The 25,653-nt window shown below is 44.0% G+C and overlaps 1 protein-coding gene across 1 annotated transcript in view; it reads left to right on the forward strand.

The window, feature by feature from the left end:
- The window catches only part of PRTFDC1 (phosphoribosyl transferase domain containing 1), a 394,648-nt gene that overhangs the window by 304,661 nt on the left and 64,334 nt on the right, over positions 1-25,653 (forward strand). The window contains exons 5-7 of the mRNA XM_069648160.1: positions 2,594-2,611; positions 14,289-14,371; positions 14,488-14,534. Coding sequence (XP_069504261.1) covers positions 2,594-2,611; positions 14,289-14,371; positions 14,488-14,534 — 148 coding nt within the window. The remainder of the gene's footprint in view (positions 1-2,593; positions 2,612-14,288; positions 14,372-14,487; positions 14,535-25,653) is intronic.

Raw genomic sequence — 25,653 nt, forward strand, 5'->3', positions numbered from 1 at the left:
CATTTCGGAAAGCGGGGGACACATAAAAAAAAGAAAGCACCCTGCGGCGTTGGCTCCAACCCACGTTAGTGGGACGAGCTAACACCACAGGGATCACCGAGTGCGGGCGACACATGCAGAAGTGTGCCGCCCTAAAGGTAAGTGGGGTGGGGGGGGTTGGGAGTGGTAATGCAGGCCAGGGGAAGCGGGCACAATGATCCATATGATCACTGTGCCATGCCGTAACTGCCGTCAGCATTTTCGGCGTTGCACTTGCGGGCGGGGCAGTGATCACATAGATCCTCAACCGTGCTTTCTGGTTTGTCTACTTGGTCTCTGGTACATCTTCCGGCAGCAGAACTATCCCCAGTGTTAGCAAATGTGACTTTTAGGTGTGCTGTCTCCTGATCAAATACCTTTTTAAGGGCTTTTTGGTGTGATGTCGATCATTGCCATCATAATGACGGAGTGGACTGTTGTCCTGTTTATGAATTCTCATTTGCTTGGCTTAGGTTTATCTACAAGTCATATGGTTGCAAAGTTATGAGCCAAGTGTGTTTCTATGTATAATGCAATATTTGAAGCATGCCTTGCATTTTCCCTATGGACAGCATCTCATGCTTCAGCACATGACTCATGTAAACAAGTCTATGTAATGGGTCCAGCTAATTATTGATTCGTAATGAAATGAGGGGCCTCCTTTGTTTATCCAACATTAGCCTAACAGATGGTTGGCTTTCTTGCTGGGCAGAGTTCAAGGGTGGTACTTTGAGGATTAACAATAAAAGAAACTGGTTCAGACCAACAGATGCTAATCTTCTGGAGGACCATAGATCTGATTTACTTTCAAAATATTTAGAGTATTTTTTGACATTATCCTCTCTCAATGCTTTCCAACGGTGGGGGCTGCTCATTCTTCAGGTGCCTGGAGCAGACTTCCCTGTGTTCCCCTTTCATTAGACGGATAACCTTAATGGGTTTTCATAAACGACAGACAAACCTATTCCCTCCAGAAGGTCCATCTAAATCCCTGCAGAAACATAAACCCATCCCCACTTGTGTACAAATAAACGGGGCTAAAATGGAGTTTTAATTTGTGGTCAAGTCAGCAAGAAAAATAAAACCAGTCTTTCCAAGCCATGTTATAAAACAAATGATTTTTCCAACATTTACACAGTAATATTCCCTTTTTTAAAAAATATTGCGCATATAAATCCTTGCGTAATTACCGTGAAGTTGTACATGTATTTATGAAGATGTCTTTGATATCTTTCTAAATGTACACGATAGATGAAATAAGACCGGATTTAATTTGCTGTTGAAAAATGAAATGCACTGTTTACTTCAGAATATTTTTGACACACAGGGTATTTTCGGTTCCAAGAATTTTTAGGGAATTAGGCAGCATCTGTTGACATGTGATGCTGCTGAGTATCTTGCCACTACTCTGATTGCTGTCAATTATATTTTTCCAGTGTGGCAGGCACAGTTCTCCAGAAAAGTGTTTTCCTTCACTCTTTCTTCATTTCATGCTGTCCATTTAAAGTTATTTAAACCTCAGTTTTTGGGTGAAATGTTATAAAAGCCCAATATTGTTCCTGAGATGGTTTAGTTTGTGACACAATCTGCACCATATGTCAAGTGCTGACCACCATCTGTGCAGAGGACTACTTGCACCCCACAGGTGCACTCTATTGGTAGCAATGGAAGATTATTATACAAGTGAAGCAGGTAAAAAAGCACTATTCCAGCATCTCTCAAGCAGTCTCAATTTGTCTTTGATTGTCCCCTACAACGAACAGGGCACTGTATCCCAGAGATTGTTAGATTAAGGAACAAGATAATCAGGATTCCGATATTTTAACCACCTCAAGTTATCCCATCTCAACAGAAGTATTGGTAATAGAGTCCCATTATAGAGTGACTGCCAACCCACCCTAAAGGAGTTATCTACACCCATCTAGCTCTATATAATAGAGTATTAAATCATATTGATGTGTACTGTGTGTTCTGTTGATCCCTTCATTACAGAGTGATACAAGTTGAATACCAACCAAGCTTGGGCAGATACTTAGGAAGCCCTACCAGTAACGAGAAGTTCCGGAGTGTGGTGCTAGTACAGCAACACTCTGTGGGTCTTCTCATAAAGGCTGATATGCGTTTCGAACCAGCACTGTAACTCCTGGTGCGTCTTGTCCTGCACATCCCTTTTAATACGGGAAGGGTGTTCTCCGGGTGCAAAATTTGCATTGGCTAGTGATGTTACTCTCTCAGAGAGTAAGGTATTGTGTGCTGTGTATATATAAAATTGAGGCGACAAGTGACATTGCTGGCTAGTAGCTTGCAACTTGAATGGTTGTCCCCGGGTTTTTTTGTTTTTACTGGGGGGTTTTGTAGTATTTTCATTTTCACTTGTAAGTATCCGTTTCATTTACTGCCCTTGTGATATATTAACAGCTAAACAAATTTGGAATGTGGATTTTAAAAAAAAAGAGTAAAACCATAATTTTACTATTTATCCAAAAGCCAACTTAGTTTGTGACTGCATGTCATGTTTCAATGTATTCTGTGTTACCTTTGGTTTCTCTAACTTAGTTATCTGTTTCTTTTTCAGAATGTACTAATTGTGGAGGTAAGATTAAATAAACATTATTTTTAACACTTCATCTGTTTTTTGGGTTATCAAGTTTGATTTATAGGCACCCAAACGAATCCTGTTACTGCATTTTTGACATTGTAGACTACAGTATTGAAACTGTTTTCAAAAATGAATCTCTTATCTGTCTTTCTAAATACGAAAGTATTTTGAAGTCATCCTATTATGAAGGGATGAACCTGATAACATACCAGTAGGCAGAATTCTGGGATCCAAAACTAGACAACTTGTCTCCTCAGCAACAATCTTATTCCAATTAATTTTGTCCAATTTGATTCTAAAATTGTGATACACACAAATATTTAAACCTGATGTGATAGTTACAAAGGACAACAGACAAACTCATAAATACAATGTCTTACTCAACAGAACTTTTTTTTATAGAATTGCATCCATTAATCATTTTGTTTAAACATAAAATCAACTAAAAGTTGAGGTAAAGTAGAGGAAATATAAACGTCACAAATATTATTTTCTCATTTCAAACGAATTCTGCAGTCTCTCGAAGCCCCTCCGATGGCTATCCTATCACAGCCAGGGAGATTAACCATAATAAATACACCTCGTAGAACAATATTAGAAAAAAACAGGTGGCCATTCAGCTACCCCCAGACTCCCACAGGCTAATTTCCCCCTATTCCTATCACAAAACCTCTTTGCTGCATTCTCGTCAGAAAAGGAGAGATGTGATCCAGTATCAAGAGCTGTCCGTTACCTCCAAGAGGCAACTCTTTGTTCTTCACGATCTCGCAGAGGATCACATACCTGTCGTCCGCATCTCTGAGAAACCTTTATTACGGTGCCACTTCCGTGAGCAGTTGTGCAGCATCCACCCTGGGTAAGAGGAAGAAAGGCTCTTCAACAAATAATGACCTACAACCAACGAGTCGGTTACCAATTAGTGTGGTTTGTGAGACAGGCATGGTATCAAGAGACACAGACGGAAAGATATCCGTTTTAAAAACCTTTATTTACTAAAGTTCCTGGGTTGGTGTAATGCCCTAACACTAAAGGGATGGTTCCCTTAACTGATGTTTCTAAGGGTCGTCAATGTCCAAAATAAAAATCTGTCTAAACCTATGCTTGCCCTCACTCTCTGACAAAAATGTGTTAGGAAATCTTTTAAAAGTAAAAAGTGCTGGTTCAACAAAAATAGGAAAGACCAGAATTGGTTTCATGTAGTCGGCATGGGTCCCAAGGGAATGAGCAATTTCCCGACCGCCAACAGCAGCCTGCAGGGTGCTTCGATCCAGCTCTATGGAGACATGGCTCACTAGCCACGCTGCAGCCCCTCACCAAGTCCGAGCCAGCATCTCGGCTGCTCTCTGCTCATTTGCTTCTCTGGTCCAGACAACGTCCCCAGCTCACTCCTTCTCTCGAAAAAGACAACACCTTTTTATAGTTGTGAAAACAGTCAAGTGGAGTCAGGTGTAAGTGATAATTAGTAAATGCCTGACTCCATCAGTGGGACATTTTAAGTTATTTCTATAGTCTTTTTTGCTTACTTTCTCCATGTTGTTTCTGTGGGTAATCTTTACGGCTCTTAGTTGCCTCCTCCTCGTCTCAGTATTTGTTGGAAATGTAAAGGGGGGAGATGGGACAAGAACAATGAGGGTTCTTGAAGGGGAAAGGGTAATATGATGGTTGAGTGTGGGGAGAAGGGGAACACCCAGGTTTGGGATCCAAACGCGATAGCCCTCCCTCGGCCACCTAAAGAGAGAAACCTTAGGGCCTACCTGGGAGGATACCCTCGGGTTTCTCAAAGGTTGCATTGGTGCATCATTGATGGAGGCAAATACACCCATAAGCCTGATGTTGGCTGCTTTTCTTGCATTCTCACTCAACTTTTTTCTTTTTGTATTGAAGAGCAGCACATCCCCTATCACTTTGTGCCAAAACGTTGTCAAACGGTGGTTGCAGTTCCAGCTTGACCCTTCTCTACCTTTTACGGATTTTTCATGGTCACACACTGATGAAAATTCTTGCTCATTGACCTTGATCCGAATGTCCTTGGACTCCAGGCTGGATTCAGAGGAGGAAACCTAGTTTTCTACCTTCTCTAATGTAATATACATTGATGCCATAAGTTCTTTGAGACTTCATCATTCTGTCAATCACTTTCAGAGTGGACTTCCTCACCTCATACAGGTTTCTGCACATTGGTACTTGGCTTAACAAATACAGCCTGTTTTCTCCTCTGATTTCTGATTCTTACTTGTTATGACAACTTTCAGGGCGTAGGAGCATAGCAAGCAGTCGGTGAGTGAAGTGTAAGCCTGATGATCTTTAGGACTGGGTCGTAATCTGCTAAGGACTTATTACTTAACCTCCATCAAGCCCTAGGGCATGCTCATGCACCAATGGGATCAGCGATGCTTCTGAAGGCACTGTTTAATCTCTCCCAACCTCTTAGTGCTGGTAGCAGTGCACCTTTGCCCTCCATGTCTCCAAAAGCCAGACTGATGCTCCCCCATCGGGGACTGACTCGCTTGCCCCTCTGGGAACTTGCATGTGGGCCTTTCCTAGACCAGGTTGCCATCTTAAGTTTCACAAAGGAGCTAGGCGGAAGTCTTCCATTCTATAATCTGCCACACGTATGAGACCTTCCTGGTATCAGTCAAACCTGCTATATCTCCATTGCCTCTAGTCCCACCTGCACCACAACCACAGCTGTCTGCCCCATCGGGAGAACCTCGTAAACCCTGGAAGTTCTGCTAAAAGGTACAGAGCAGATTTAGGGAGCGCCATCTTGCCAGAAGCTCAGCTCTGCCAGGCGAAATACATGTATGAAAATGCCAATCTGCCCTATTCAGCAACTGTTAGGGAATGTAAAAGCACAGATTTCCATTTATGACTTGATCCATGCACGTCCTGTCAGTCAGTGTTGTCAAAGCCTTCAAACCTACTTCTGAGAACACTTAAGAAGAATTAGTGGAAGTGCAGAAAAGCAGACTTTCCGGAGCATAGTGCCTCTCTAGTGTAATAAGAGTACAAAAAACATAACTCCAGGTTCAGGCTGATCCACTTTAAAATACTAAATAGAGTACACCTTACCCCGGCCCGCTTAAAGAAAACGTATGAGACAACATCCGGAAAATGCCCTAGGTATGGGAGCGAGGAGGCTTACGTGATGCACATGCTTTGAGCATGTGTGAAGCTCCCTGAACACTGGTGTGGGGGGTCTGTGAAACACTAGAGCCTATGGTGGAGCAGCTTGTAAATTGGGAACAATCAATGTGTTCCGGGCTGTGTGCTCAAAATGACTGTGGAGAAACGCAAACTTGTTAATATTGGACTACTGTTGGCCAAGCGTGTCATATTAATGAGGTGGAAGAGCTGGGCACCCCCAACAACCAAGGAATGGGTGAATAAAATGGTATGGGCAAGTGTCCAGGAAGAAATGTACTCTAGCTTGCTACCCCACACCAGCAGACCGAGAGACATATGGGGGGGGGGGGGGGCTTCCGCCAATACGAGTACAGAAAAACATGGCTGGAGACTTGAGCCTACAAACTCTAATGGGAGCATAGTGTTGCAAAAGAGAAAGCATGTGCTACTGGTGCAGGGTTGAGATAAACTCGAGGAGAGAGGATGTTGAAGAGCAGTGGCACAAAATGCCACCCAGGGATTGGATAAGGCAGTGGAATGACCCCTTAAGACAAACTGATGAAGCAAAATAGCATTTGGAACATGATATGATTACTCGCTTTCCTGCTGTGACCTTCTGTCACGAACGGACCTCACCTTTGGAGCTTTGTGTGGCTTGGGATCGAAAAGGTAAGGCCTGTTACCCCGAGTAGCCATCCTGCAACCTGGACAAAAAACACAGGAAGGCCAGAGGGCTATCCTGAGAGGGCAAGTCCCTGAAGTTGAGGGAAAAACCCAGTCCTTGGGGGAGGGGGGGGGGGAAACCTTATGGATGTGGCACTCAGAATTACAGGATCTTAAGAGTTCAAGGAGCGTGGTAATGGGTGCAATAATGGTAGCAATTGAGGAGGATCGCCAGAGAGAGAGCGAGTACACAAACAGGAAGTGATGAAGGGTTTTGGAGAAGCATATAAGGATCAGGGCAGGGACGCAAAGGAGGAAAATTGTGTTGTGGCAACCAGAAAGAAGCTAGATTGCGACGATTCGCTTAACAGTCTCCTCCAACTCTTGTAGTCATTCCGGACTGCAGCGGCGCAACGCCATCTTGGCGTCTTGATTGCAGCAATTTGTTACATGCGGACGCCATCTTGGAATGGACAGGAAGCCCTTCCATCCTATCCATAGCGACGTGGAAGCGTGCAATTGACTAGCCTGGCAGTGACGGCTCCTAACACTTAACCCCATGTGGCCAGGGGATGGCAGCTGCTACCTGATCCTGACCTTGGGGGCACTAAATGAGGCAGGATCACATGGGGGGGGGAGACAACCTCCGGGCAGCAGTGGTGGTATCAGAGGATGTGACATGATATCCCCCTTTCCCCTTGCAGGAGGAATCTCCCATACGAAACACCTTAATGGCTTGTTATGATTCTTTCCCTGCCCCCTCCAAGAAGAGTGCTGAATTTCTCCCAAATCAATCTGCAGATCCACTCTCACACACTGACTTTGCCTTAGAACATGATAAAACCATTCCTCCAATGTTTTCGTGCAAGTTAGTTGAAAGAAACTATGGTTCCCAGAAACACCTTAACACTGCGATGAGGAATGGAGGATTAGAGAGCAGAAGTCCCGAGCACAGGCAACGCTCTAATTGTTGGGAGCATGAACCTTTGCCTGTGACCTTTAAAACAAGATCGCCAGAAGAAATGGCAGACTGCTGGTGGGAGCGAGCTGCTGCTCTTTGTGTTACTGAGGAGCTGAGAGAAGGACGTTGGCGCCAACCGGCTCAAATAGTGTCCAGAGGAAGGCTGCGCAAAGAAGATTGCATGTGGGAATGCCAGAAGCAAGTGCAGGTCTCCTGGTCTTCCACCAGTGGAAAGAAGCAGCAAGACACTTACTGCAGACACGTGAGGAGAATAGAGCCAAACTGAAACCACGGGAAGCCGAAAGCCGAGCAGCGCGAGGAAGAGAGCATCCCGCGGCTATCATCGGCAGGCTGCGAGCAGACCTGAAAACGCCATGAGCCTACGCCATCGTGAGTCCACGCTGGGACTAAGGGGACACCGGGGCATATTGGCAAGCATGCTGCTAAAGTTGAATAACTTAAAACGGATAAAGAAAGGAAGCCGTTTGTTAACACCGAAAGTAAAAGTACATTTACCACAAAAGGAAATCTTTGCCGTTTGTCCCTATGCAAAAAAGAGAATAAAAATCAGTAACAAGTTAGTGTTCACCAGACAATATGAATTAACCAACAATGCTAAGGTGGTGAATTACCAAGAATGGAAGTGTGACCAAAACACGAACAAGACGATATACTTATGGGCAAAAGGAATTCACTAAAAGAGCTTATGTGATGAGCTATCAAAAGTGGAGTTGCAGAGACAAGCAAGTACAAGTGTGTGAATACAAGAAGCCCTGGCAGGAGAGTATACCTGGTAATCACAAGTGTGTGACTACAGGGGAATAGAGGAACCCTGGCAGGAGAGTATACCAGGTATCCTGACAACCAAAAGGCCAAAGATAATTATACATGACTTTGGTATTGTTCAAGAAGAAAGACAAGAACTGTTGTTTTCAAGAAACCGTGAACAAGAATCCAGGGAAAGGGCAACGCCCTCTGGATTAAGGAGCAATATCCTTGAAAGACTTTTGTGGCGTTATTCATTCCTTTTCCCATTTGAACATTTTTGAAACGCTGAAGGCCAAAGACATTATCCCTTTCACCTTAAGATATACTTCCTTAGAATGTGAGGAATCAGAATAGTACTTGGGACACAGGACGGTTTTGTTTCTGACACTGACAGATGCTTAGTTTTGAGTTTACGGAGGGAAACCCCTCTAGTGCAGTGACAGCAAAGTATTTTCCCAACCTGTTATTATTTATCAATAAAAGTCTTTAGCCAAAACCATGTATAACTTGTGTCCTGGGTTCATTCCAGACTACTCACAAAAAGCAGACAGTCCTTATACATGGTCATACTCTGGCACCACTGTGCCAAGCATCCGGTCGCCATCCCTAATAGACGAAGGCTTTATTATGCCCATATTTACGCAACACTGATGGTGGCAAAATCAGCAACATGATCGTCCTTCTAGTAGATTAATAAGGGCAGATATTGTAAAAATAAATCGCGGTCCCAGATTTAGTGCTATCTCAGATTTAGATAGCACTATCATTAACATTTTATGAAATGATTTGGCCGAGCATCAACTGAGGTCCCTCCAAGTAATGTTGCAGATGCCTTAATTCCGTGCAAAGCATTTTCCAGTAATGTAAAGTCAACATGGGCTGGGTTCAAAATGGAGGGGAGCTGAGTGCTATTTAGCTCCTGCTAGTATACTGGTTAGCTTAACTGCCAACAAGTACCAGGAGCTACTTTTTGCTTCCCCTGCCAGCTGATGCTGAACAAACACACCTATGTGAATTTGACGGTGTGAGTTTGGGCCAATCTATAAATAAACATTAGGACACATCTATATGGCGGTTAAAGCATAAGGATTCATGAGTAATCAGTGGTCGAAGTGGGCGTGAGCAGTTGGGAGCGCTGCTCCTCTACTTTTTTAAATTGCTTTTTACTGTTCCTATACTTTTATTTGAAAAAGAAACCGTTCCGGAATGGTTTCGTTTTAAAATAAAAGTGTAAGAAGTAGTTGAAAGTTGTGCTTCAGTGCACTGCACATTCCCTTAAACAGCAGGCACATATTGTGTGTGCAAGGAACCGTGGCGACTCAGGTTTGTGGGGAAGCGGGAGCAGGCCAGTAGGCAACATGGTTCCACTACTTCTTTTTGTACACTTCGACCACTGTAAATAACGGACAAAATTCTATGTTTGCATCTTATGTGGAAGTTAGATTTGCGAACCACTATGTACTAGCTCCTCGTTCCCCATTGGTTGCTGTTGGCCACCGATTAATTCTGGATCCCCAGGAGCTTCTTTTAGTTTATCCAATCCTAATTTTGATCCCTGCATGGGGGTTGAAGGTATGCTGTCATCACTGATCCCAGACTTAACTGTTTAAATGTCACCTCATTGTATCTCAACATTGGGGAAGGTCTCCAGACATTGTTTCTCAACATCAAGTTATTTTGATGGTTATGGGTTCTATGTGGTTTCCTCAAAAACAATTGATTGAGGGAGATTTCGCCTAAATTGTTGATTTTGTTTGGAACATTTAAACGCAAATGTAACTGGGGAGTGGGGGTAGACCCCCCCCGCCCCAGCAACCCACTCTCACCTTTTTAATTACCCAAATTCACCCCCACCCCTCAACCTACATTTGAGTTGAAATTCATCCAAAAATATTCAATATTCTCCCTCAACCAATTCTGCTGCAACAAAACCTCTCTATCCCTTAGTGATGGAGGGTTCTTGGTATCCTTCACTCTCTCCAGAAGGAGAGATTTAACTTGTTGAGAAGACTACTACTGCGTATTCGAGTAATTTCCAAGCCACAGAGGGCACCCAGATGGTTTGTGATCTGGCTACGATATATATTTTATTTATTTTGATTTATTTATTTTGCATGTTTAAAGCGCTCAAACGGGGGCATCGAGGCGTTGTTACAGGAGTCTTTTTTTTTCTTTATTTTTTTTTGTCTTAGTTGCGTATTTATAAAGCGCTTAAATACCGAGCGGTTTCTAAGCGCGGACCCGGGTATTGAACCTGTGTTGCTTCGTGTTGTCTTGCTACCAAGGCGAGCACGCTGCCGCGGAGCTATCCTCCCGGGACGCCATCCTAAAAAGGGCAGCCAGCCTAAAAAGGGGCAAATGCGACTATGCAGACACACCCCTTTCACCCAAGGGCAACTAGGGAACAGTGCAGAACCCCTGTGAGTTCTGTGCTAGGAAATAGTGTGCAAGGGGCCCATGGGGCCTTAATGATGTTCGTATGCAGTAGCCGGCCACTATTTTTCTGGAGTGTGCCCGGCGCAAACACAATGCACAATAGTTGGACTATGGAAGCAAAACATGATCTGAAAACGTAACTTGAGGCTGCTCGTATTCCAAGCCAGATAAAAAATGAAATATTCTCTGACAAGAAAAACAGTAGAACAGGATAGCGATTGTAGTCAAATGACATACACTGGAAAAACCTCAGGTACTTTGGTGAAAAAAAGCCTTTACAAATGGAAACCAAAATGTGAAATCTGAAAAGAACTAGAGGGACTACAGATTTCTGTATGCTTTTGTTATGAACACTAGATTAATAAAATTGAGCGCTCTTTGCTGGTTTTTGAACATTCATAATGTTGGTCTGGTCCTCAATGAAAGGTAAGAAAAGCTCTTCGAAACATGCTTTGAATTTCCCTATTTCTCTTTATAAAGAGTGCGAGTTGCCTTTTTTATATAGACTGTGCAGAACCAAAACAATGTCCATCAACAGTATGCATGATTTGTAGGTAGCAGAAGGTGGAGGTGCAGGCGCGGAATGGCCTATAGGGCAATGCCCAAACCAAAAACACAAAATGCTGGTGTGGGCCAGTTTTTTTGGGTCACGTGGGCCAGTTTGATAAGTTGCTTTATCATGCGGCTAGTAGTGTTGACCGGTGTTACTGAATAGATATTCTTTAAAATGCACAATTTGCAACACATCTTATCAAAAACCTACTTTTTGGGTACTACTCGGTCTGTCGCAAAAGGAATGACTTGCCATTTGCAACTGGGGGCCACTTTTTCATTGTTGTCCGAGACGATTGTTGGCCCAGAGTGACTCTGCAGAGGTGGATGAAGAAAGTGCCCTCTATACTGACTGAGAACGTTTTGTGGCTGTATTAAAGTAAGAGGAGGATAAATCTAGCTGGCAGTGGACTCCACTATTCCTTTACTTTATGCCACTGCAGACGGTAAGCAAGGTTGGCAGCCGGCAGACAATGCTGGAGATTGCAGCATGCCCAACAAGCTGGTAGGCTCATCTGCAACAGAAATAGCACATTTGCGTGGGGGGATGCCTCTTGAAATTCTCCTTTCCCTCATCGGCCACTGCAACCCATTTGGAATTTTAGAGCTGGCAAAGTCAGGACAAACATCGGGTTTAACATGTTTAATTCTAGAGGGTGTTTGGGGCCTTGTGCTTCCTGAACCCTGTCATGTTGTGATTAGGGCATGCAGCCCACCCTCATTGTTGTGAGGAAAGGCCAATGTTCAGGCCCTATTCAATGGGAAATTACGTTGGGATTAGCAGGGTGCGGGACCTGCAAAACAGGGTGTGTGTAAGTTATAACGGTTGGAGTGCGAATAAAGATGAAGGTTTTGCACCGGCCTCTGTCTCTTTTACAGTGAATAGGCCAGCCGCCTGAGAAGTCCTCAGCGCGGGACGACCACGGGTTGACCAACCCTTTGTCACCAGCCCAGATTTGGTACCGGAATACACCCATGTGGAGTGTGTAAAGGAGACCCCCCTGTGGTGGCAGGAGTAGTAGGGATGAGGCAGAGGAGTACAGACTTATTTCCACCCAGAGCAAATTGTCTTGGTCAGGCCATAGTTATTTTCTGTAATCCATGTCCGCCTGGATTTACCACTATGGCAGGAATAATCTTGTCTGCCCAGACAGGCATTTTTTATAGTGTAAAGCCGAAGGTTAGTGAAGTGTAACCCTAGTGTTCTTACCCTGGCCTAATGCTATGTATTCTTGCACACCCGGCTGGGGAGGGACCGCTATTGAATCAACTCCTAGATCAGCTGGAAAGGGGAAGCAATTTGCAAGGAAAAAAAATAAATGCATTGGATGTCGGCAGGAGACCGGAGTTCACTGATGAGAACGGGCAAGACACACAGAGGTCGGAGGGGCATTTTAAAGCTTTCGGGTGATTGTATTAAAAAAAAACGCTTATTAACAACGTACTGTATACCATGTCTGCCTACCCTCTTCACTACCCTCGATGTGGTTGCCCATTTGTTAATTAGGTTAAAGGATGACACCCTCTTGGCCACCACCTGACCTAGTGAGCATTGAGCAGCCCACCACACATCTTCCCTGGGCGTCCAACAATACAGATGATAACAATAGCACAAATTTCAAAACCTATTAATGGCAGCTGCACTTGGCCCTAAACATCTTCTGCTAGAAGAGTAGCACCCTCTGTCTATATACAATATACTTTGTCATGGCATACTACCTCCTTATACATCTGGGTGCCTCAAAGAAAGAGTTTGTTCTCCAGCAAGCAAGACTTTCTTTGGCCCTGCAGGCTCTGCCTAACTGTCGGACAAAGTGGCCAGCGACTCCCCGTACCCTCCAGCTCACTGTTAGGTCCGTGTTCACCAACCTACCCTGATTGTCTGCAGGGTCGGTGGATTCCTTACAGGCCAACTTTGTCAGTGAGGGCTGCCCTGTATGTGCTTCCTGGGGTGACGAGGTCCACAGATTTGAACAACTTACCCCTAACACTCGGAAGCCACCACCATGATGGTTAATATGATTGGAATGCACAATTGATTTTGGGAACTCTTGGGAATTCATTCTGCCTTATACTTCACTTAATTTGATCTGCGTTCTCGTTTTTGCTTCCAACTATGGAATGTGCACATATTGTTTTTCTGTATATAGTATATCAAACAATTACTAGTGCCCAGATTTGAAAAAGGCACATTTAGGGTGCTGAAACACATGTCCTCTATGGGCCACCAATAAAATATGTGATGAATAATGAAAAGCATTTTGTTTGGAACTTAATCATCACTATGGCGAGTAACAGATGTGTGCAGAACTTTTTCTTTTTTGACAAACGGAGTAGGGGAACTCTGTGTCTTCGTTTTTCTGCACGCACCATTGCGACACTGCAAAACATTTAGTTGCATTAAGTCGCGGAGGTCCAAGAGTGAGCTTGCAAAAAAAGTTCCCCTTGTCTTATTGTATTGTTTATGATGTGTAATGTTTAAGCACAGCACCTTCTCCATCATGGAAAACAGAAGTATTGTCTCATAAGCTATAGTTATATCATAGTTGATGTAAATGGTGCAGCAACAAAGTGGGCCTCATTACGAGGTTGGCGGTAACCCACCAGTGCCACTGGGCGGTTGCCACCAACCCCTGTAACACCGAATCTGGATTAGGATCCCAGCGGCGCAGGAAATCAGGCGCCGGATTTTGTAAGTCCCATTCCCATGGAGTCCTATAGGTAATGGGGACTCAGAAGCACCAGCACTGTTGCTGATAGTGCTGGTGCTTCCATAGCAACTCTGCCAGCTGGGGCCGCTTGTCCAGCAGGGTCAGACCTGTCGGGCGTAGCGGCCCCGGCGGGCATACTCGTAGTTTGGCGGTCTGGAAACAAGGCTGCCAGTGAGCTTCCTGGGACCCTTGTTTCTGGCCCGCCACACTTATGAGGCCCAGTGTTTTAACAATCCGTGCTGCTGCTTTTATTTGTATCTCGCAAGTTTACAACTTGGGAGGCATTTTGTTATGAGCAGGCAGTTCAACATATGTCCGGCATGTAATCCATTGTGGCCGATTGTTTTGTAAATATGTGATTGTGAAACTATTCTGAATTTTGAAACAGGCACATGAATCCTTCAGACCATTGTTTTAAATGTCTTTTGTTGATTCTTGTCATTTTGTTGTTAAGGACATTATTGGGACTGGGAGGACTATGAAGGCCCTGCTTAATCAATTACAAAAGTACAAACCGAAAATGATCAAGGTGGCCAGGTGAGCAACTCATCCATTCAACCACCATACAGGAACGTCCAGAAATACACCTCGTGCATTATTTGATATCTGAAATCTTTTTCATACATAAATGTGTTTTTTTTTGTTTGCAATAGTTTGTTGGTGAAAAGGACGCCTCTAAGTGACGGCTACAGACCAGACTGTAAGTACATTTTAAAATTGGCTTTTGAAGATACTGTACACTCTTCTTTCTACTTGAGTATTTGTCCAATAACTTGACATTTTCGATTGTCTGAGAGTCCGGTGTGATGTGCTGAAACAATCTAGAGTCCTCATAAATATTCACATATTAACCCTGTATTAACCCTGTACATTCCCTGTTGCTATTTATCAGGAGTATTCACAGCAGACACGAGAGATCCCACAGATGCGCATCAGATTGTTGACTCTGGTTTTTCGTGATATTTGGCCTTGCACTCCAATATGTTGGCTCATACAAATACACTGAGGCATAAAGACATTTGACATGGCAATTAAACCTTTGGGGATCCTTATGATTCATAATTCGTCTGTGCCACTATCCGGGCTACCTGTATCTGTGCACTAGGGTGGAAGAACCACGTGGGCTTGTGGGGTGAGAAGGCTCTGCACTGGCATCCAGTTCCTCGGTGGACGAGACGGAGCTGATCATGGGATGGTTAGCACGGCGGGGGCAGAGCAGAAGAAGGCCATGGCATCCCTTCTCTCCACTACTTAGCCTTCACTAACGGCATTTCGTGTATCGGGTATTTCATGACAATACCTGTAAAATAATTTTTCTTCGACGGCAATACCTGTCCATATATATATTTTTAAATATACTATTTTTATTGTCTTACAAAATAAATCGTTCAAAGCAAACCATTACAGCCAAAAACATTACCATTTGTCCCAATCTGTAGTACATCACGGTCGTCACGGGAGACGACAAAGAAAGCATCCAAACGCTTAGCAAAAGTAACTAGACACATAGACCTATAAGTTGAGACAAGTCAACTATCTCGGGCAATACATTACTTTGTGGTCATTCACTCCGATGCATTTACTTTTTGGGGGAGTGATATAAATACGTACATTCTAGGATATGGGATATAAGGATGGGGTTGGAGGGTTGGGTGGAATGGAAGGGAACCCTTTATGAAATAAGCTAAGCAAAACATTCAAAAGAAATGCTTTGAAGTGAATTTTTGTGTAGTAATCTTCGATGAAGCAACGTCGCTGGGTCTCTGGCTCAGTGGACTAATGCATCCACTACAGTTGTCTGTTTGATCTCATGGTCACAGGTTTGAATCCCAGCAGGTCCATAATACAAGTAACATTAAGTTGGATAACTGTAAACCTCTGTTATGTCAGTAGGCCAAGATGCCCCTGTGGGGGTGAACGTGCACTCGTAGAACCCAAGTGAGGGTATAGCTTACATACAAGCTTATGATAATATTAGGCATTCAAGGCTGCAAATGGAAACCCCTACTTATGTTGGGACCTAGCTTACAAACCATGATTATGGCTGGCATTAATGGTGCACTTGAGGCTGCATTTGGCATATGATGTCAACAGCCACAAAGTAATACCTTTCCTATGTTGCTGTACCAGGCATACAATAGCATAATGTCTTTTGAGGCTGTGCTTGGCATAAGGTGGCAGCCAGGCTTTACCTTAGATAGGGTGACGTACCAGCAGTGCTAAAAGTGGGGTTGAGCCGGAACCCTGCCAGGGCCCCCCGGTCCCACCACAACATTGGCGGGATTCATTATCCCGTCGTGGCAGCAGCTAAAGAAAGCATACATATTCTCTTTCTGGAGTGTTTGTGTAGTAAGGTACATTGCATAAGAGAAAGTTATTTCATTTTAGCTAAGACAGAAGTGAAATCAAAAGGTAGCACAGTTTTTCTCCCAGACACGTGATCACAAAATCCCAATAGTCACTAGAGTATTTTCCAACATACCTAAAGGGGACGTTCACTCAGGAATTGTATTGGCCCAATGTATAGGACAAGTATTTCTGGGCATATATGGATCAATAAGATTTTTTTTTTCAAATGCATATTACCTTCGATTTTATGACATTTGCTCACAGGTTGGAAACCACCATCTTGTGATAATCCTATCTGTTGATTGTAGCCATAAGTTCAAGCGCCCTCGCAGCAGTAAATCATATCAACCGCCCCTCAAGTTGAAATCAACTTGACAAACCGATGTGATATGCCTCTTCACATGACGGTGCACAGCGTAGCCGAACGTACCCTGTCATCAACAACACGTTAGCCAACGCAAAAACCCGGAAGATCAACATGCACACGCACAGTAAAAGTTTGCTCTTTTTGCAAAAAGAAGAAAACAACGTACAGTTTTCAATAATTACTCAGTTGGGAATTTACCAAGTCGTCATATTTCTTAATTCAACAGAAACTTTTGGCGCATACAATCAGTGGAAGAACACAATGTTTACTACAAGCCATAGTTTGAATTCTTAGGTCAACTGTCGCATTCCATGCAATCTTTCTGATTCTGTTCATGAGCAGTACTTGAATTGTGAAAGTCAAAGCTTTGTGGAGTAAAACATAATTCAATTGTGTTTTCTATTGAAGAACATGGCATTCCGTTTGTGAGGAAAAAGCTTCATTTCACATCGACCCCCCCCCCCCCCCCCAAAACGTTGCAATCCGCCTATCTTCATTGCATAAAGGCTTGCTTGTTGGTGCAGATGATGGGAACCGCACGTGGGCAAACTGGGGCTGCGCAATCATCCCAGAATATGTATGACTGTTCGATTTTGATGACTATGCTCCAGTTCTGGTTTAAGAACCCATCCACGGGAAGATGGTTGCCATGGAACACTCACATCCTTATGATGGATCTATTTACATTTGGAAAACAAAATATTTATTTTAGTGCCCATTGGCAAAATACCTAAATAATGTACATTGCAATAAAATAAATACTTTTCTGTATTGAAAGCCAAAAAATGGGCTGTCTGTGTCAACTTGAATATCAATGTGGCACATAGTTTCTCGTCAAGCACATATTTGCATACATATTATTGCAATACTGTCAATTTTGCTTACATGATTTGTAGCCTATGTAAAATGAAGCTTGTCCCCGTTGAACAGCTCTTACGAATAGAAACTTGATTTTCTTATGTTCAGTGTCTTTGAATTGCTTTTATCTTTTCTTTGTTGCTTGCTACATTTTAGCTTTGCAATTTTTACTACCAGGGATTCGGGGACAAATTACAAAGCGACTCTTTATTGTGGGCACACATTTGCAAGGGCAATCTAGGTTTAGTTTTTGGCTTTAACACAGAATTGAAAAATATGATGTTCCTATTTCAATAGTAAGCTCTACATGATCGAAACAAAGATATTTGTACTCTTCAAAAACAGTGTTCTGTTTCAACTTTACAATAAAATAGATATTCTTAAGGCTACATGCGCACGCAGGACATCTGGTCAGCCACTTTTAAGTTGCAAATATATCATTACTTGTTTTCAGTCAATTTAATTTGGATAAAATGAATAAAGACTAACTTGTTTTAACCCAACTGTATTCTATTGGTGGTGGTCGTGGAAATGTGTATTTGGTTGGGTCAAACCAAGCAGTTTTTGTTGCAGATGTATGGAGGTGGGTTGGCATGGTCCCGGGTGGGATATAGCTATGTTCCGTTGTGATGGAGTGCTTGACGTTCCAATGAAGCATAACCCCAACCCATGAGTGGATCGCAAGTCGACGCTTCGTGCCCGTGTTTCAGCCCTGGTCCAAATCCGTCCAGTGGTTTAGGCTGTGCGCTTTGGCAAGAATTGACCTTTTTTGTCTATTGGAAAATGAATGGGAAATGTTTGGAAAAAAATAAATCTGTTGACGCTTAATAACTTTATTTTTTAACAAATATTTATGGAACTTTGCAGTCTGGGGGGGCCCGCAGACTTTTAATCACTTTCGAAATTTCACCCAAATCCGTTACTCGAATCAAACGTTATTAATAGAATTTTTAGGGGTTCCTATGTCTCTGACTCACCTTAACTATAGGGCAGCGACCACAGCCCTCTATAAAATGTCTAACTCGGTTATGGACTTTCCAGCATTGATCAATGGGAAATCCCTTTGCTGCTTCAGGTCTCTCGGGACTGTCTTGCGCGAAATCTGTGGGGGCTCAGGGGGAACCCCGCTTTGACGTCCCCAGGGGGGTCACATCATGGAGCGGATGGGTGCGCTGCCACACAGTGCTAGTTTGGCAACAGTGACTTCATCACATCTGCCTAGATCCCCTGTGCAGGGTGCAGCAGCCTCCCATTTAATGGAAAGCCCTGCACTGTTGGGCCAGTTCTTTTAACCTTCACATCTCTTCCTTCAAAGGTTTCTTTTTGTCCTTCAGAAGTACCTCCTTGCCCTCCTACTTCATTTCTCTGTGACTTTACTAAACCACGAAATGCCGATAATTACTGAAACCATTGCGGAGAAGTATTTTCATCTAATTGGCTGAGACTACGGGTTAGCTGTGCTTAAGCCGCTTAATTGTGGCTCTAGCAGCATAGCTCTGATCCTGTTATTATTCTTTAATCTCAAGGTGAAAGCCAGAAATTACACGCAAACATCTCTTTAATTTGACAGTGTACATGAGCACGTCATGTGTCCCCCCCTCACCTCTTTTCCTTCCTTGTTAAACGCAAAATCCTGTATCAGACAAAAGTACATTCAATAGGCAGTGTGCAGTGCTAAGAAAAATGCCCCCAAATTAAGCCCCCGTGTACTCGTCTGATCCTGGCACCGCAAATGAAGCGCCTGTGTACTCGTCTGATCCTGGCACCCCAGATGAAGCGCCTGTGTACTCGTCTGATCCGGGCACCCCAGATTAAGAGCCTGTGTACTCGTCTGATCCGGGCACCCCAGATTAAGCGCCTGTGTACTCGTCTGATCCGGGCATGCCTTGGTGAAGTGCTTTGTATCCTGCTTTCCAACTAATGCATTGCATCGACTTGAAAGGAAATGTTTTGACTACACTTGTCCTAGATGGGCTACAAGTAGACCACCACAGAGTAGTGTTACCACTGTTTGGTACATCCAGGTCATAGAATCAACTACAATGCGGTCATTCGAATCAATGTGTGGTCAAATTACGCTTAAATAAATTGTATTACTAGGCCCATTATTCTAACTTCAGATTTCTTGATGTGTTAAATTAAAAGGAACGTCACAATCTATGGTACCTACCCTGGGTTCTGTTTACAGACTGACCAGAATACATACACTTCTAATACCTTTTTTGTTTATTTTTCAGTACTCGCAGAGCACAGACGTGCAGGGGCTTTTAGGCACTTGACCGATATAACCAGCCCCATGCGCTGTAACAAAGACCCACATCCGAGTGCCTTGCCGAAATTCTGTAGTTGCGGGTATTTCTTGCCACCTTGCCTATTTTGAATCTGTAAGGCTCTGTTTGATCCCACAACTTCTGGAATTGCCAATTTTAACTTGTTCTCCAAATCACACTTTCTTGTGGACATGTGCAATCCAACTTTATTCTTCCTTGTCAGAATCCCTTATTGCATAGGAATTATTTAACCAATTGTGTGCCTCGGGTTTATTTTTTGTTCATGCATCCCAGTGCGAGTGCTTTGTGCAGCATAGATTTTCTGCCCATTTCTTAACTGCTGCAGGGATGACCGGTGACTTTAAAACTGTACAGAAACTCAGAAGAAGCCAGCCTAATATACCTTTTAAGAGACCATCCTGTCACCTTGAACAAAGAAAGCAAGAACAGGCTACATAGGGCAACAGATAAAACACAACATTAATACAATCTATATAAGGGCAGATGAAGAAAACTGGCAATTCCAGTTTGGACCTAGGGCAGGGGAAGGACCCAGGACCAGAACCCCTGCTCGGGCAACAAGTAAGCAAGCGCCAACATGTGTTTTCTCCCTCCGTCCCCACAGGCCATCTCCACCATCACCAGACAACGTCAACAACATCGCCCCTCCTCTAAGGCATGGACTCTGCAATGCAGTGACCTCAGCCACATCAGCCTCGAGCCTGTCAAGACCCCTTCACCGTCCACAACACAGAAGTTGATGCTCGCAAACGTCTGTTCAGCTATCACCAATGCAGCAGACATCGCTGACCTCATCACTACACACAAACCCAACACCATCTTCATCACCGAGACATGGCTGACACCCACCTCCACCTACATCCTAGACGTCCTTGTCCCCGACAGCTACAGTATACAGCACAGATACCAGCCGAACAAGACGGGCAGAGACCTTGGAGTCATACACAAGACCTTGTAGCCCTGCATCAGACTTGACGTTGACAACATTGTCTCCTTTTGAAGTCCTCTCCTGACACTTCCCGCTCTCCCCGACAAGCACAGTCACCTTCCATCCCATCAACAGCCCACCCAACATTGCCTTCATCAGAGACTTCAGCAACCTGGTCAACACCATGTCCCTCACTCGCACAAACAGCATCTTACCAAACCGTTCAAGCCCCTCCACCCCCGGTCACACTGAACCAGGAATCGGGCTGGTTTGCAAAGTTAAAATATTTATTTGTTTTTCACAATATAATCACACTATTTTGAATGGGTATGCAATAATCACCAATGGGGTGATGTCACACTAAGCAATCTCTTTAATCACAAGGAGTAATGATGAGCAAAAACACTGCAGCACAGAAATAATACTTTTGGGTGTATATTCAAATCAAATAGCAGTGTGGTTACTATTTCCCCCCCTGCACACCCCTCAACCCCCCCAATATGCAATGTAGAGAGATAGAAGGAGAGAGAACAGGTTTCAGGAATGCAGAATTCAAGCAAATATATCAATCCCAATTTCCCCGCCTAGCAAACACAAGAGAGAAACCGAGTTGATTGGCAAAATGTCAAAATGGTTTAAAGTTGTCTTTGAATGAATTGGGTAAAACACTAAATCTGGTTTAATTCACTGAAATTGTTTAATTTCTAATGGGAGCCGCCTTGTATGGTTGCTGACAAACACTATACAAAACCCAAGGTGGGAACCTCAACAATCACTGGCGCCTTGAGGTGAGAACATACAATGAAACATAGGGTGATGCCAGGAGAAGGAGACTATTATGAAGAAGAAAGGCAGAAAGGTAGAAAAATCAAATCATTTCATTTTATTTTGATTTGAATATGTAAAAAATCATTAAACATTTTAATCAGTTATGTTATAAAAAAGCATCCTATGTATCACGCATCCATACATTCATTCAATCTAAATACATTCCTAAAACATTCAATTATTTTAAGATATTGAAGAGGAATATACAATTCATTTCCAATTCATTTCATCTATACAATTAATAATAGTTCATTCCAGACAAAGTACTAGCAATAATTTGATACCAATAAGCAATTTGCAAACTGAAATTTGAGGTTGGGTGCAATGAAAAAGCTATTTTACACGTGTTATATTTTGCCGAAACGAAAATTTGCAGCAAACTTTTCCACGCGCAGTAATCACGATGGCGGGAGAACTATAAGGATTTGGAATGCGGTTTTGGGTTCTATAGAAAGCTGTGGATGTTAGCTACAAGCAGACGTTTCTAGCATAAAATTTGAAGAAGTTATGGATGTTTTCGTGGAGGTCTTTTTTCTGAGATAGGTGCAACAATGAGAAACAGGGATGCGCTTTTAAAAGACAAACATGGTTTCTTTACACTAGGGGAGACTATGAAGAAGCAATTGCTACACGGGAGCTCAGCCACTTGATCAAGGCAACTGCCAGCTGAGACGCTTGCCTTCTTAAGATGCAATATATCAGCACAAAGATAATTTTAACACTATTATTACAGATGGAAGATGGTAGGGATGAGAGAGATTTCAGGCAATTCAAAATAATTCTAACAATGCAGTTCTGGATAGAAGATAGGATGGATTTGGATAGGGATTACTATGGACAGTACATAGGCTAGTGACAATCCTATACTATGGATACTCGCTACCAATGTTTTGAATGGAACCGTCAGGGATCTGGTTCTGGGACAGACTGCTGGGCACACCGGACTGGACTGGTTCAGCGATCAGCAAGGCGCTCTGGACACAGCACGGTAGGACTGGACAGCAAGGTGCTCTGGTCTGCACGGCACAGCACGAATGGACTGGATCTGCAATGGCTCTCTGGTCGCAGCACGGCACAAGATTGGGTTTAATCTGCCCTTCTGGTTCTGAAGATAATTCTTGGGCAGACAGCAGTTACAGCACAGCCTGGCTGTTCCTTTTGTTTCCCCTTTAAGTTTCTGGGGTGAATTCTGGTTTCTGGAATTTTGAGGCCTAGCTGAAAATGGTTCAGCTATAGGATGGGCCTTTCTGCTTGCAAAGTTTCTGGAGTCTGGAATATGGATAGTTCTCTCTAAAGGTGCTTTGCCAAGATCGGGATGGTGGGTGGATCTGTATCCTTCTAAGTCCTCAGCTGTTTCTATTTATGCATTTGATAAAGGGGTGTGGATGCTGAATTATCCTAAGCGCACCTCCTAGGTAGTCTATTGGCTAGAGTCTGCTCTCTCCCTTGATTGGAGGAGAAAACAGGGTGTCACCATGATGATGTAGTTTTATGAGGTAGAACATCCTCCCCTTTGCCTTTTGAACAAAAAATCTACTTTTGGTATAATACGTATTTACATGTGTGCAATCTGTATACCAATAACATACATAGCTCACATATTTTGTGGAGCAAATACTCTTCCAAGCCCCGTCGCTGTAGGATCTTGGGTCTGGATTTGACAGAATTTTGCACTTATTGTCCGGGACACAATCTCTACTTTATCCAAAATTTGTACACATGTGCGCATTATATATGGACATAAGTGTGTGAAGTTTCATGTTTCTGACATAAATACATTTGCTGCAAAACCAGAATTTTCACTGTGCCTTCCCAGAACATCGCACAGAGTTCTGGAATCTCTTAAAATGTGCACCCAAAAATCACATTAACAATGCTGTTCTATAATTATTACAAATTTGCACAGTCATTTATCAGTCTTTTATAAAATATGCTTTCTGTGCTTGTGAATCCACAAATGGTTGTCTGTCCCTGCCTCCTTTTCCTCCTGGCAGTTCTGAAGCAATCCGCCCCCTTCCTTCTGGGAGAGGCCATTTTTGACACTTCACAATCTGCATATCCTTTCATCCAGAGAAAGTCCATTGTCCCCTTCTGCTGCCACATGCCTCATCAAGAGTCTATGCATACGACTGCATCAACCCGGCCCTCATCGACCTTCAATGCCTCCTACTACATGCATGAATCACCTTCCAGTCTTGCTGCATCATCTATAATGCAGTCACCCTCAAGTCACCCAGCCACCTCGCTGAGTAACTCTGCATCTATGGCGGGCAGCGCACCACCAGAAGCCAGAACACGTGCAGACTTGAAATCCTCTGCTGAAAAAGGAAAGGACTAGAAAACCAGCCTTCTCTGCCTACGCCCCAAGACTATGGAACCTCCTCCCCATCGGCATCACACTCGCCCCCACACTCTTACAATTCAGAAGAGAATTCAAGATCCACCTCATCAAGGAGTCTCTCCTCCTCAACACCTAGTCCATCACGTCGCCCCTCGTGCCATCTGACCCGCTAGATGTCACACGCCCGTTTCTACCCGGTACAGTTGTACCCCTATTCTGCCCCCCCTCTGTATCCTAGCCCCGCTGTATATATGTTCTGCTGCTACCACTGAAAAGTGCTCCATTATACATCTGTAATGTTGGGCACCTGTATAAAGTGCTCCGTTATGTATCTGTATTGGTGTATAACTCTGTAAAGCGTTCTTTTGCTTCTTGAAGCTAGGTCCGCTAATAATAATAATATAAAAACAATTAAGAGAAGGTTAAACTGCTCGATTGTATGTGGCAAGGTAATCCGATGGGATATGTGTGATGCTGGAAATGCATCAGAGGGGCAGGGCTTCTGAATCCTTGTCCTTTATTGTTTTATTATGTGTTTTGACTTGTTTTCCGCGCAGGAGTTCATGTGGGACTCCTGGCGGTGCGGCTCTTCTTGTATTGGGTTTGGTGAACAGACCCTCAGGATACCCTTATGGCTCCCATGGGTGGGAGTATGACCCTATACTCCTAGTGTATGTTTTTGGGCACCTGTGTGTGGCCCACAGAGCAGGGTATGGGCTGGTGGCAGCTCTGTGCTGAATTGGCAGGTGCCATGCGCATCCTCCATTTTGGGATGCCTAGGCCCTGTCATTGGAATCAGTCTGTATGCCCTTCTGAGTGATTGGTTGCCCGAGTGTGACCCAGGAGAGTGAATGGGAGATCAACAGTATATCTGGGGGCCTCTCACTGCTAGAAATCGTTCAGAAGCAGAAAACTGACATCAAAACTGACGCCGTTCAGAAGCTGAATTGAAACTGATTAACTTTGCGGCCCACTGGAAGAAGAACTGCTGCTGCTGTCCATCGCTAATCTGAAAGCTGTTGTGCCTTCAAGGAACTGATCCAAGAGAGGACCTGGCTAGGAGACCTCTCCCCGAGCTACGAGGGACCATTGTGCACCAGCTGATCTTTGCCAAAGTTCCCTGGTAGACAGACCTACGAAAGGCTGCTGACCGGAGAAGGGGACCACCGAGGAGAACGAAGAGAAGCACCAGACAGCCGTCCTTCACCATCGACGACCGCCATCGCTGACCGGAGCTGCATTGCTCCTTTGCCTAAGATTTGATCCAAGGACTCCCTTGTTCCCCCTCGTTGACCGCTTTCATCCTGCTGGAGAAGGTCCAGGTCACCGACGACCAAGGAGAATCCGCTGATGGGTTTCCTCCCTCCCGAAGAGCTCAGACGCAGACGAAGCTATTGAAGCCAGCCGTGGCCGCGTCACGTTTGCCGACGCCAGACGACTCTACTTCCTTGCTGGGCCAAAGTTCTTCATTGACTCTTTGCAGTAACAAACACTTGTCGTCGAGGTGCACCGCACACCTCCTCTTCAGAGGACTTTCACAAGCTTTTGTCAACGAGCACCGCAAAGATCGGAGCTGCTCCCTTTACGACAATGTTCGCCTCATTTCTTCACCAAATCTCAACGACCTGCGGCTCCTGCTTTAAAGGGAGCATGCTCAAGAAGGGCCTATCGACGACTCATCAAAGAACTCTTTGAAACCAGGTACATTGGGGCAGTAGAACTTTTTATAGAAGGAGAAAAGACCATGATAGACAATATCTTGACTGGGCTTGTAGTGCATCTTCATTTACAGGTTGCCCAGGTGGGGGGGGGTCATCATACAGAATTGTGGCTGACGGTAGGGGCTCGGTATTCTGC

Source organism: Ambystoma mexicanum, chromosome 2q (genome assembly GCF_040938575.1).
Source record: "Ambystoma mexicanum isolate Mex_15411 chromosome 2q, UKY_AmexF1_1, whole genome shotgun sequence".
In the NCBI taxonomy this organism is placed as follows: domain Eukaryota; kingdom Metazoa; phylum Chordata; class Amphibia; order Caudata; family Ambystomatidae; genus Ambystoma; species Ambystoma mexicanum.